General features: G+C 36.7%; 2 protein-coding genes and 1 long non-coding RNA gene across 3 annotated transcripts; 2 read left to right on the top strand and 1 right to left on the bottom strand.

Annotated features, from left to right (window-relative positions):
* Positions 1-257: 257 nt before the first annotated feature.
* Positions 258-974, top strand: LOC140835393 (secreted RxLR effector protein 161-like). Its single transcript, XM_073200884.1, has 2 exons — positions 258-743; positions 855-974. The coding sequence occupies exons 1-2, from the start codon at positions 258-260 to the stop codon at positions 972-974; spliced, it is 606 nt and encodes a 201-aa protein (XP_073056985.1).
* A 5,361-nt stretch (positions 975-6,335) lies between these two features.
* Positions 6,336-8,450, bottom strand: LOC140833898 (BI1-like protein). The gene is made up of 4 exons (XM_073198394.1): positions 8,080-8,450; positions 7,134-7,247; positions 6,848-7,005; positions 6,336-6,756 (listed from the first exon to the last, which is right to left on the bottom strand). Exons 1-4 carry the CDS (start codon positions 8,348-8,350, stop codon positions 6,550-6,552), a joined length of 750 nt encoding a protein of 249 aa, XP_073054495.1. The 5' UTR covers positions 8,351-8,450; the 3' UTR covers positions 6,336-6,549.
* A 2,523-nt stretch (positions 8,451-10,973) lies between these two features.
* Positions 10,974-12,327, top strand: LOC140833899 (uncharacterized). The gene is made up of 4 exons (XR_012118602.1): positions 10,974-11,220; positions 11,312-11,480; positions 11,572-11,840; positions 11,908-12,327. It is a non-coding gene; the product is annotated as an uncharacterized lncRNA (long non-coding RNA).
* The last annotated feature ends 1,274 nt before the right edge of the window (positions 12,328-13,601 follow it).

Here is a 13,601-nt window from a genome sequence, read left to right as displayed (position 1 = left end):
AATCGAAGCATGATATTCTTGTGTGTCAAATTTATGTGGATGACATCATTTTTGGTGCTTCTTCTCAAAAGCATGTTGATGAATTTGTTAAATGCATGTCTACCACATTTGAAATGAGCATGGTAGGAGAATTAAGTTTCTTTCTTGGATTGCAAATTAAACAAATGCATGATGGTATCTTTCTATGTCAATCCAAGTATGCCAAGAATTTGGTGAAGAAATTCTCTACCGAAAACACTAAGCACATGAAAACACCAATGGGGTCGACTGAAAAATTGTCCAAAGACGATGTTGCGGCAGGTGTTGACAACACCCAGTATCGCAGCATCATAGGCAGTCTTCTTTACTTAAGTGCAAGTCGTCCCGACATCATGTTTAGTGTATGTTTGTATGCTAGGTACCAGGCTGATCCTAAAGTCACTCATCTAAAGGCTGTCAAAAGAATTTTGCGATATATATCTGGAACAGTTGACTTAGGTTTGTGGTACACCAAAGAAACAAACACCAATTTAGTGGGCTTTAGTGATGCTGACTGGGCTGGAAACTTAGATGATAGGAAAAGTACCACGGGTGGGTGTTTTTATCTTGGTAACAATTTGGTGTCATGGTATAGTAGAAAGCAAAATTGTGTGTCTTTGTCCACTGCTGAATCTGAGTATGTTGCAGCTGCTAGTTGCTGCTCACAAATTCTGTGGATGAATCAAATGATTAAAGATTATGGAATCAACAGTGACACCTTAATTGTATACTTCGATAATTCAAGTGCAATTGATATTTCAAAAAATCCAGTGCAACACTCTCGAACGAAACACATTGACATTAGACATCATTTTATTCGAGATTTGGTTGAAAAGGGTATGATTCGAATGGAATTTGTTGGAACTGAGAACCAACTGGCTGATATCTTTACAAAACCATTGGATTTTGAGAGACTTTCCAATATTAGGAAGTCTCTCAGCTTGTGTACACAGTGATCACTCATGGATGTTGTCCTCGGTGTTACAACACCTGTGGACAACACTCAGCATGCATGTGCATTTTATTTTAGGATGCTAGACATATTGCATACATCATGTTTTGTGTGAAGCCTGTACAAGTGAAGGATACTGAATGGTGTGCTCTCAGTTGTGAATCAAACTTTCTATCAAAATTCTCTAAAGTATGGAGAATGCTCAAGCTAAGTCGTAAAGCTATTGAGGATGTTCGTGTCCTACATGATCTTATCCAATGTAGACAATGACTTAGAAAATACTTGAGCAATAAGGTGAAAAATAGAAAAGAGGAGAAGAATTTGAGAAAAAAAAAATGGAACAAAAACATTGTTTAGAAGAAAATAGAAAAAGCTAACTAGAGGAGTCCAATGAAGACCGTTCTTCTAGTGTGGGAGCTACCACTTCTAAGTCAAAATCCAGATGGAAAAAGCTACCTAGAGGAGTCCCATGAAGACCGTTCCTCTAGAGTGGGAGCTACCATGTCTGAAATAAAAATGTTCAAGAAAGTTTGAGTCCAACTTGTGTTGCCAAGAGGTGTTGCCAACACCTAACTACAGACTGATCACAGTTTGATCACATGCGTGTATATTTCATTTTTTTGATCATATTTTAGGTATAAATTTAAGTCATTCATAATACTGCTTTGTGAATTCATCATGTCCAGTGGGCTACCAGCTTTTAATTCATGATATTCGAAAAGAACCTAACCAACTTAATTTTGAAATACCTTGATATCTAACGGTTAGTGGGGTTAATTCGATGTGGCATTTCATCCTGCCTGATCTTCTTGAAAGAATGATTACACTGTCTCATAAAGTTACCGTTGGAGTAAAAACGGATTTGGAAAGATGCCGGAGTTGCGGCTCATCAGAATGTTACCGTTGGAGGGGTGTGCTTAAATATTTAGGGATAAATAAGGAACAACTTTACGGCTTACTATTTTCCCTCATATTCTAAAATCTCTCCTACCCTAACTATTTGTTTTCTTTCTCGCGCAATAGTATCTGTGTTCTTCGTAATTTTCTGTCTTCTTCGAACTTCCCTACTTTGTTGTTCTCTATTTCGCATATGGCTGGCTTTGATCCTCAAGACATTAGGAGTGAAATGGCTGCGAGCATGGGCGACAAATCACCTGACACAACACCCACAGCCGCAACCGATGTTGTGGGCATGGAAATTGTGGGTGTACCAGAAGAACCAATCCCGCTGGAAATGATTGCTCCTGGTGAACCTGGGAACGAAATCAATGTCGAGGATCCCCCAAATTTTGAGGCCGTGAATAGAGCCTTTCCCCCTGTTCCTATGCGCCGTAAGTCAAAGAGACAAGCAGGGTTCGATTCTGACTTTGTCCCTACCAAGAAACCAAGGGCATCCACCGTCCCATTTATTCTGGACCCTGATTTCTCATCTGGAGACGACTCCAATGATGATGATTTTGAGTTGTTGGCTCGCCCCAAACCACCTGTTGCTGCTAAGGAATCTGGTTCTACTTCTGGTAGTCAAAAACCAAACCCCATCACGGACTCTCATGAAGCTACAGAAGAACAATCTCCTGGTGAACCTGAAGATGATGAGCAATCTTTGGCAGAGTTTCTTGCTCAGCTCAAAGAAGAGAAGGCCGCCCGAAAACAAATGGCTAAGGAGGATGAACCTGACTCGGAAATGATGAAGGAATTCGAGCAAAACCGGCCTGGTGCCTCTGATGACTCCTCCTCATCGTCTGTATCTGACTTTGAATCTGAGGAACAAGGTGATGATGCATCTGAGGACATTGACTCTGAATTTAGCGAGTCTTCTGAAGATGATGCTACTGATGCTGCTGCCGGTGTTGAGGGGAATGTTGACAACACCGAGAACAACACTGACTCTGCTGATTATGATCTCAGTAAGTCCTTCTCCCCGAAGTTTTATTCAGAAGAGGCCTTGGCATTGTGGCTCTTATTTATTCATCGAGAGTTGATTGAAGAGAAAAACATTGATTTTGATGCGTATGGAAAGCATAATTTGATTGAGTTCTTGAAGAGCCGAAGGCTGCTCTCAACTGTCACCGCAGTCATGCCCTACTGTCGCCGAGTTGTGTTGGAGTTTTATTGCAATCTTTTGAGGAGTGTGGCAGATGAGGACTCGGTGAAATATGGCAGAGTGTTCGTTCGGGATCGGATTTACAATTTCTCACCGACTGTGATCAATGGATTTTATGACACCCCAGATATTGAAGAGGCTGAAGAGGATCTGGACATCCATGCTGTTACCACTGTGCTTACTGGAGGTGTGGTCCAAGTTTTCCCTGATCATCCCAAGAAGTTGAGTGCCGCCAATCTCACCTCCTTCTTTTCTGTGTTACACAAAACCGCTATTTGGAACTGGACTCCATCGACCAACACTACCGCGGTCACTCGATCACAGGCCATGATGCTATTTGCTATTGGAACCGGGTGGGCCTTTAACTTTGGAAAGCTGGTATTCAAGACTTCATTGCAATATGCTGAAGGTGACTTCAAGAAAACCAAGCTGCCTTACCCTTCGCTAATCTATGGAATCTTGGAATCTCAAGGTTTCATTCCGGATATTGATGAAGAGCTCTGCCCTGTTGGCGATTCCCTAAAGATTTCACCAGCTTACTTAAAAGGCAACCGAAGAATCGATCTGCCTTGGCTGGGTTCGAGTGTTGCTGCAGATGTTGGCCACACTGCTGAAACAACATCTGAGCCTCTGCCGGACACTTCTAGTCGTCCCCCTACACCTCCTGCTGGTTATGTTACGCTATCTCTCTCTTACATTCAAGCTCAGATTGCGTATGGTCGCCAACAGATTGCTCATGCCAAGAAGACCATTGAACATTATGAAAATCAAGTGGCAGATTATGAGCTTTTACTTGCTGCTAGCATCCATTCTGGACAAAAAAGGGGAGTAGATGATACAGTCGGAACCAGTGGAGCCAAAAGAGATGATGATGACAGCAGTAATGATGGATAAAGGAGATTTTGAGTGTTTCTTTTGTTTTTGTCTCTCTTGATGGTTCTAGTCCTTCTTACTTTAGTTGTCCTAAAGTCCTTTTATTTTCTCTAATCTTTGTTCCTCCTGATTAATGAAATGAACTGTTGCGGTGTTATGATCTGAATGTTGCAACATCTAACATACAACACATGTGATATTTTTCATTAGGGGAAGGCTTAACAGCAGAATTCAGGGGGAGACAACTAAGTTGGTTGAGTCACTGATTTGCTAACTCAGGGGGAGTTGAGCCGTATAACCATGTTGGGGTGTTTTGTCCAGAAAGGCAAAGAGGGGGAGATTGAAAGGAATTAAATTCCTAGATATAATTTCCTTTTTAATATCTCTAATGTTTTGCCTTTCTAGACTTGAGAATAATCTCTAATTTATGATGTGATCTCGTGTAGATTTGGTATTCGATATGAGAGTCATAATATCTTTAATATATGGAATCTTATATCTTTAAGATATGAGATATTTATTCTTTAAGGAGTTTTTTTCTAATAAAACTCTGTGTGTGCTTTAATAGGATATAAGGGTGAAAAAGGAGTGTGCGAGATACGAAGGAGTTCGAAGAGTTTTTCGAGACTGTAGCCATCTCGTGTGATTGATAACTTGTTGCTGTGAAGTGCTGCCAACATCTGAAGACAACACCTAATCACGGTTGTGATTAGTGTGTTGAGTCTCGAAGATTTTTCACTTCTCGGTTGATGCATCCGACATAGTTTTGTTATACGGTTTGTTAGAGGTGTAGGATACATTTTGTTACTCGCCTTTATAAGGGAGTTGTTTGATTCTTTCACTAGTATTGATTTTTTGTAAACTTACAAGTTTTTCTAGTGAATTATTTTGTCCTGAGGCACTGCACAAGTATTTGATACTTGTGCATAATTTATATCTCGTCTCTCTTATTATTATTATAATTCAAGTTGTGTGTTAACTTCTTAAACTGAAACTTCCGCTGCATGTTGTCGTGAGTGTTACAACATCCACGCACAACACCTACTTTCTGATACACACAACAATCACCCTCATCACACTCACACTGTGGGAACAGAACTTTCACTAGCCTTAGGTGTCTCGTTTATCACTGTTCTGCTGCGGGGTTAACGTCATGTTCCTTTTCAATACGCTGGAATTTTGGTCTTACGTGCGAGTGGGGATTTGTTCTTGTTCGGACAGATGCTGGTCACTTTTGTAAACCACACATTTCTCATGTTTCTTCCAACATTTTTCTTCGTTACTGTTGGGGTTACCGCATTATCCTCATTTCTCGTGATAGTTGACTTCTGGGTTTTCTCGAAGCTTTTTGCTTGAGGGTTCCTCATGTGGTTCCAGTTATGTCTCTTTTCCATGATTTCTTTTCTGGCTACTTGTTTCCATGGAGTTAGTAGTCCCATTGTTTCTTTCACAGTTTCACCTTCTTCTTTCTTGAGCAACACTTGGATCTTTGACTCCACAGGCAATGCTTGGTTGACAACGGAGCTATAATTCATGGTTTTAACAGATAAAGTTGCCCTGCGAATATCAAAGTTGAGGCCTTGGACAAGTTTTTGTCTTTCTTGCCTCGTCTTCTAAATAATGAGGAGTATAGTAAATGTAAAGTTAACTTATAATGTTCAATTTAAGTACAGTTTGATTCATGAAATAATAAAAGATCAACAATATGTTAATATTAATTTGAAATGTATGGATAATATAATATTTTATATCTCAAATTATTGTAAAATTATCTGGATGAAAATTTTCGTAAAAGGTAATCTAACACGTATCAAATATTAAGAAATGAACGTTCATGAATGTTTCCAGGAAGCAAAGTTTAATTTGCAAAATGTAAGACAAATATAATTCATGCTATAACTTTCTGTTGGATTGTTGGATGTAATAATTGTCTCTATTTGGTACAGCGACCGAAACGTGGTGCTTGAGCCGTTGTGCGGTTTAAAAGATTTGAGTTGTACTATTACCACCAGCTATAGCTTTTGATAAAGCGACGAACGCTTAGTCTTACAATTAATATCAGAGTCAAAGTCATGGATTCGATTCTCATTGATGGCAAGGAGTGCAATTATTAAGAGAGAGATTGTTGATTGCAATAATTGTCCCTACTTGAAAGAACGATCGAATCATGACAAATATGATAGTCACCCCATTTTATGCATTTGGATATTTCACCAGTTTAATGGAAAATAACATCGAATCTCTAGATATAGTATTCTTAAAAATGACACACACCAAGAAGAATTGGAGATTTCTTTCATTTATGCAGTTATATTTGCGTCTAACTTGCAAGTCAGAACTGTGGAACATAAAATTACACCCCAAGTAACGCGTTACACATGAATCTAATTAACATACAAATGAGTGAAGTCTTTATTTAGCCAATTTCACTTTTTTGCGTTCATAACATTTGATTTTATTATAGGTAGTAGAGTAGCATAACAAACAACAAACAAAGGGAGATATACAACTTCCATGCAAATCTCTCACTAATCCGTAGATAAACAAAACATAATTGATTTGCAAACAAAAACCACTAAGCACAAGATAATTCGTTGTAGCCTTAGTTGTCTCCCTGCCTTAGCATCCGCAGAATGGTAAGGAACAAGTTGAGGACGTCCAGATAAAGGGTGACAGATGCCCAGATATATTCATCATATGTGAAGCGTTTGATCAAATTGTAAGTATCGTAAACTATGTATCCTGAGAAAATTATGGCACCCATTGCACTGTAGATGGCAAATGAGGTTGATCCAAATGGGAAGAACATCTGCATGCCCAACAAGAGACATTGTACATCAGATAATGAGTTGCAACAAATTAACCAACACAAGAAATGGTCAAGGGAGGGAGAGCTCAACCTGAATGAAACCAGTCAAAATCAAGACAAAAAGGCTAGTAAACAAGATTGGTCCCATAAAGCTGAAGTCCTTGCCCTTCTTTGAAGCCCAGAAAGTGTATCCGGTCAGAGCTGAAACTACTGCTGATGTCAAGATTAAAGCCTCAAGCACTATTCTTCCTGTAAATTGAAATAGAAATTGAAGCACAGCTTTCCGATTGTAATAGAGTTAAATACAAGGTAGGCTAGCAAGATAAGCAAACACCCAATAAAGTCTCACTTGAAACCTATATTTGATAACTACTAACCTTCTGTATTGGCACAGCTAACGCCAACTGTAACACTCAAGGAAGCAGTGAAAAGCCCAAGGAAAATGAAGTTCAATGGGTGTTTTTGTTGATACACGAACAAGGGCCACAACACTGTTCAATATTTGAATTAGTTATAAAAAATACAATGGTGTAAAGAAAAAAAAAGTTTAAAGTTATGCTCCATGTATGCAAAGAACTACTAAAACTGAGATTAATTTCGTGTTGTGAGGAACTAAAGGCAGACCGATAATTCATTTCTCATTCTTCACGTAACATTCATTTTTATCCATTGATAGGTTAATCGAAACCTTAAAAACAAGAAAAAGAACAAATCATGCTCATCCATAGTTTCAAATCAAACCCCCTTACAGATCTTCCTAGCGGAGTGACCTCAAAACAACAAAAAATGAATCATAAGCTTAACCAATACACCAATGCCAGATAACTTGCTCCAATGGTGTATGTCCTGAAGTTTTTTCAAATAAACCAATATCAAATGTTCTGAAATATATGTTCATTGTTCTGAAATACAGATAAAACATAGCACGAAACCCAGAGTGCAATACACTATACACCAACCCTTCTAAATGTATCTCACAGATTATGTGTCTATGAAATGCTTGTGCATATACCACTAGAAAGAGAATCTATCAAAAAAATTCGGAAAGAAAACAAAAAATTGACTCGGCAATTAAATGCTCACATACGACAGGGGTGGAGGGGAGATTGAGAAGTGTAACTAAGGGGATAATTAATCCGGTCACAATTGAAATATAGATCGGAAAACAAGGGATAAAAGCCGGAATTGACCCAGAAAAGTATATGAATCAACCAACCCCTAATAATAATTACAATACATATATGGAAAACAACACAATAGAAATCTACGCGCGCGAAATCAAATCGAAGAGTAATAAGAAGGTCTTATGAATGAAATACTCACAGACGAAGGGGGTGAAGAGGAGAAAAAGCAGTAAGGCGGAATTTCCACGGAGAAGATCATTGATCGGCGCGTATAGAACGGTGACGGCGGATACGGCAGTGGTGAGGAGGAGCTGCGCCGCCAAGATACCGTAGACTTTGCGTATGAATCCCCATCGCAGCTGATTCTCGCCATACCCGATGCCAGGATACAGCATCTCGCCGGATTCCAGGTCAATGCTTCCGCCTTTCATCTCGATGTCGCCGCTGCTCACGCCTGCGTAGCCGTACATCTTCAAGATCGATCGTTCGATGCGACGACGTTTCGGTTTCGCCTCCCTTTCGATCTTTCTACTGATATTATTTTTATTATATTTTTTCAGCTTTCACCAGATATTTAACCATTTCTTCACATTGACTTCACCACAAACTCGTACCGTACCAACCAGTTTTTGAACTGATTAATTCTTTTTTTATATATAAAATAATTTATCAAATAATTATATTATCGAAAAGTTGTCCAAAAATTCCTCTAACCAATCTGAACTTTGCATCCAGTCCCCCACTACAAATATATCTTTGTGTTAACTCCCTAATGAAAAGGAAAATACTCAATTGCCCTCATTTTTAAGTAAAACCCCGTAATACCCATATATTTATTATAATATCATCTCAATTATTCTCTCTCTCCATTTCCCAACAATCGATTTCCGAAGTGAAAGAAGAATGGGACGAAGAAGAATGAATCTTTCAATTGAGACGCATGAAAAGGGGAAAAAAGTGGAGAAATCGGTAGAAGCTAGATACAACGGAGAAGAAACGCCAAACAACTATAAATAAGAAAAAATCGAAGGAAGGTACGAAGGAGAACCCCATTTTCCTCGATTTCTATAGTTTGTTATTTGTTTCATTTTTTGGGGGGTTTTGAAACTGTTGTTGTTTGTTATAACGTATTGGCAACCGATTTCCCCTAATTTCTTGGGTTTGTTCTTGGTATTTCTTTTAAATAGATTGTTTAGTTTTACGGGAATGAATTTTTGAAACTTTGCTGAAATTCAGAAGTTAGGTTTAATGTTTGATTTTGAGGCAATTATTCCAAATTTCTTGTGTTATGTACAATTAAATCCAAGATCAAAACGAGCTTGCCGGCAGACCACTGCCGTCCCATTCTTGGCCACTCTCCCCTTCCCCAGCCGAGCTAAGAAGGGGGTGAGTATTTATTATTTAATTTTTTGAGCGGCTACTAGTGACCGAGGTACGAGAAAAATTAGAGTTGTTTTTAGTCTGGCTTTTGTAGTGGTGAAAAGTAAACTCAATAAGTTCAAAATCTTGCAATGGTGAAAAGTAAACTCAATAAGTTCAAAATCAAAACGATTTTTATTGGTAGCACAATCAGTCCTTGCGATTAGTAGTGACCGGATTGATTATTTTCTAAACAGATTTCAGGCTGATTCATGTTCTTTTGTTGTTGGTGATGATACTATCATCCCTTTCAAGTCAGATGATTTTTCATTTATTCTCGGCGTATATCATAGTGGTCAAATAATTGACTTGGACCTGAAATTGGACTCCATATTTTTGACGCGTCAATTTGACGGAAAGATCACCAATGTCAACCGAAAAGCTATTTATGAACAACTAATTTTACTTGCAAGAAGTGATGAACATAGTGACGACGATGATTTTGTTACAGTTTTTATTTTGTTAATTTTTAACTGATAATATTCCCTACTAGTAATTATATCAGTCCTGGCTTTATATTTCCTAATCTCGATCTTACAATATATTTTAAATATTCTCGGGGAGATGTATTCCAATTTTTGTAATGAGAAATATGCCAAATCGGAAGAAAGCTTTATGTTGATGGATGCACGGTTGGACTGATGGTTAGTATGTAGTATTAATAATTATGATCTTAGTATGTTTTCAATAACTTTTATTAATTTTTTTTGGTTTTAGGCTTGGATGTATGAGACTGTCCTAGTTTTAGGAGTACGACGTTGTTTAAATATTTACCATCGGTTGTTTGGGTGGGGGAGAAGCAAGATCTCACTGAATTCTGCTGACACTGAATCATTATTAAAACGCATTGATTCAACTCAGGTAATTTTATTATTTCACTTTACTAATTATTTATGTAAATTTTATGGTTGGTTTCTTCAATATTTTATTTTTTAATTGTGAGTAGATTTTGTCGATACATCCATTTTGTGAGGAGGAGAATTTTTTGTTGGACATATAGCGTATTTTAAAGCAAGAAGATGGTAGATCTGAAGCAAAATGACTTGAGAAAATTGTCATGAAACAAATGGATGAGATAAAGATGTTGAAAAAGATGTGTGATAAATTAGAGGACGGAAATGTGAGACGTAGAATTAAGGGAAAACAGTTTGTGATCGATAAATGTGATAATATTGTTGAAGATGAGGAGAATGTTGGTAAAACTAAGGAAGTTACTTTTGAGTTAGCACATGATGCAACCTCTAATTTTGATGATTTTGTAGACGTAATGATACAAGAAGTTATTTTTGATCTGGCGAAAAAAACAAAGAATTAGAGGGATCTCATTCTTTGAATGCTTTAATTGATGAGATGGAAATTGGTACCTAAAGTAATGCATTGAATCATAATAGTGATGATGTTTTAAAAGAAGAAAACAATTACGTGTTAGGAAGTGACTCTAGAAATAGATCAGGTGATGAGAGAAGTGGTGGTACTGTTGATCGTACTTCAGAAATAAAGAAGTGTACTGTTTTTCAATCTTCAATTGTGGAAAATGTAAGGACTAGGGCTGATCGTATGAAGAAAAAAAGGGTCCATGTTTGTGACCTCGCCTAGCTCAACACCAAGACATAAGAGGAATGTGTTAAAACAGGTAAATGGAGAATACTTTAATCTCATACAACTGATTATTTTAAGTTTAATTTATTTTTTTGTTTTTTTAGTTATATCATTGTTAATGATGTTTGGATTTGCTATTATATTACAAAATATATAGCCACTTTTGGATAAGAATTTGTAGATGTTGAGAAAAAAAGGAAATACTCCTGGCAAAAATTTTCATGAATGAATTCAAAGGTAGATCCGATTTTTGTGAGCATGAAGCAGCAGTTGATGAAGAGATGAAATTGTTAACAGACTTTCTTTCTAGGAAGGAATTGGAGTACATTGATCTTCCATATGTTTCTTCTTCTTATTTTCGTAGTAATGTTTCAAATTTTTATTTTATGGAATTGAATTTTCTATTATTGTAGTGTTGTCGTTTGGCAAGATAAGTTTATGAGGTTAATTGGATCGATATTCTGTCGTTTTCTGTTTGGTGGTCTTGTTGCGTCAGAGATAATTAATTTTTAAATGAGAATTATGCAAAAGCAAAGTTTCGAGCATGTATTTGAAATTTATTGCATAGACACGATTGTTCAGGTTCGTAGCAGTTTGAAATTTTTGGTCATTATTTTATTTTTTGGGTTTTCCGGATTAAGATACATGAGTATATGTTGTCTTGAATTTGTAGGACGAAGTGGTTACGAAGTTGCAAGAATATGGGAAAAGAAGAATGGTACACCAGAATGATTATGGAGCTTTTCTTGCAAAGATGACTCGTTCACGATGGGTAAACTACAAGGACTGGGTGAAAATGTATTTAGAAGATGCAGATATATCATTTTCCCCATGAATGACAGATGTCTTTGGTTTTTGTTGGTTTAAAAACGAGATGAAGAGATGTTTAAACTGTGGAACTCCAGGCATAGTCCATTCGCAGTTGAGACAAAAAAAGTTTGTGTAAGTTTAACCATAATATATTTAAATATAAATGAAGATTGAAGTATGAAAGTATTGTTTTGTGCAGACAAAGTTTTTGGTCGGTGCCATAATTCACTTATCAGGATTCGACATAATTAGTGAGCCAATGTTAAGAGAACCTTGTCGTCAACAAGGTGCAACCCTCGATTGTGGTGTTTATACATGCATGTGGTTGGAGTGTCTAGCCCGTGACATGGATGACATCTGAAGCTATGCAGCGGATGTGAATATGGAAACTTATCGAGCTCGTATGGCAACCACAATATTATCTGATGAAAATGGACTGTCGAAAACAAGTTTGAGTAATTAATAATTTGCATTATGCTTATGGTTAAGAAGTTGTAGTATTATTGGAATTTGAACATTGCAAGTGTATGTCGTTTTGTTGATTTAAATTATGTAATGAAGACGAACAAATGGTTGTTGCTATATCTTTATTTTTTTTAATCTTGGTTTATCGGTACGTAATCCTCATGAATAAGCTATATTTGTACATGAATTGAGTATAATAGTTTACTTACTGAGCACACAGTACACATGCCTTGAGTACAATTTATCTTTTATCGAGCACCACGTAAAGTATGTCATATAATCATGCTAATAAACACAAGTCAATGTGGAATATCACTTGACTTATTAAAATTTTATGAAAATTTATTTTGAATACCAATCGAGCACCCAATACACATGAATTGAGTATAATATGTATTCGATCGAGCACCACATAAAGTTGGTCATATACTAATGCTAAGAAACACTTCATTTCCGGATGAAGTTATATTGTGGCAATGTCGAGGTACAAAACAAGTCGGATTGAGTATAGTAAATTACCAATCGAGCACACAATACACGTGAATTGAGTACAATATGTATTCGATTGAGTACCACATAGAGTTGCATATAATCATGTTAAGACACACTTCATTTGATGATGAAGTTATAGTGTGACAATGTCGAGGTACAAAACAAGTCTGATTGAGTATAGTAAATTACAAATCGAGTACACAGTACACATGAATATAGTACAATATGTATTCGATCGAGCACCATAAAAAGTTGGTCATATAATAATGCTAAGAAACAATTCATTTCCGGATGAAGTTATAGTGTGGCAAAATCGAGGTACAAAACAAGTTTGATTGAGTATAATAAATTATCAATTGGGCACACAATACACATGAATTGAGTACAATATGTATCCGATCGAGAAACACATAGAGTTGGTCATATAATAATGCTAAGAAACACTTCATTTCCGGATGAAATTATAGTGTGGCAATGTCGAGGTACAAAACAAGTCGGATTGAGTATAGTAAATTACCAATCGAGTACACAATACACATGAATTGAGTACAATATGTATTCGATCGAACACCACATAGAGTTGGCCATATAATCATGCTAAGAAACACTTCATTTCCTGATGAATTTATATTGTGGCAATGTCGAGGTACAAAACAAGTCGGATTGAGTATAGTTGAAATATCTGCTATTCGTTTTTCTTAAAAAATACTAGGAATTTTTTTTTCTCCTTCAACTTGATAAATCGAAAATACACATATATATACTTTAAAATACATTGACACCATTTTAAAATAAAACAACCCACTAGTATTTGAAAAGTCAAAGGAAATCGTCAAAACATGAAATCGTTAAACGTCTTACCAAACCTACAAAAAAATAATTTGAAAAGTATATCTCATACTAAATCTCTCAAAAATATCTCAAAGAGCATAAATA

Source organism: Primulina eburnea, chromosome 6 (assembly GCF_022965805.1).
Source record: "Primulina eburnea isolate SZY01 chromosome 6, ASM2296580v1, whole genome shotgun sequence".
NCBI lineage: Eukaryota > Viridiplantae > Streptophyta > Magnoliopsida > Lamiales > Gesneriaceae > Primulina > Primulina eburnea.
The sequence above is the reverse complement of the archived record's forward strand: the minus strand, read 5'-3'. Positions and strand labels throughout refer to the sequence as shown.

Coding starts and splice junctions, on each gene's coding strand:
- LOC140833898 (XM_073198394.1), bottom strand. CDS start 8,350: ATGTACGGCTACGCAGGCGTGAGCAGCGGCGACATCGAGATGAAAGGC. Junction 7,248..8,079: donor CCTCTTCACCCCCTTCGTCT/GTGAGTATTTCA, acceptor AATATTGAACAG/TGTTGTGGCCCTTGTTCGTG. Junction 6,757..6,847: donor TTTTGACTGGTTTCATTCAG/GTTGAGCTCTCC, acceptor TTGGGCATGCAG/ATGTTCTTCCCATTTGGATC.
- LOC140835393 (XM_073200884.1), top strand. CDS start 258: ATGGGGTCGACTGAAAAATTGTCCAAAGACGATGTTGCGGCAGGTGTT. Junction 744..854: donor TCAACAGTGACACCTTAATT/GTATACTTCGAT, acceptor TTGGTTGAAAAG/GGTATGATTCGAATGGAATT.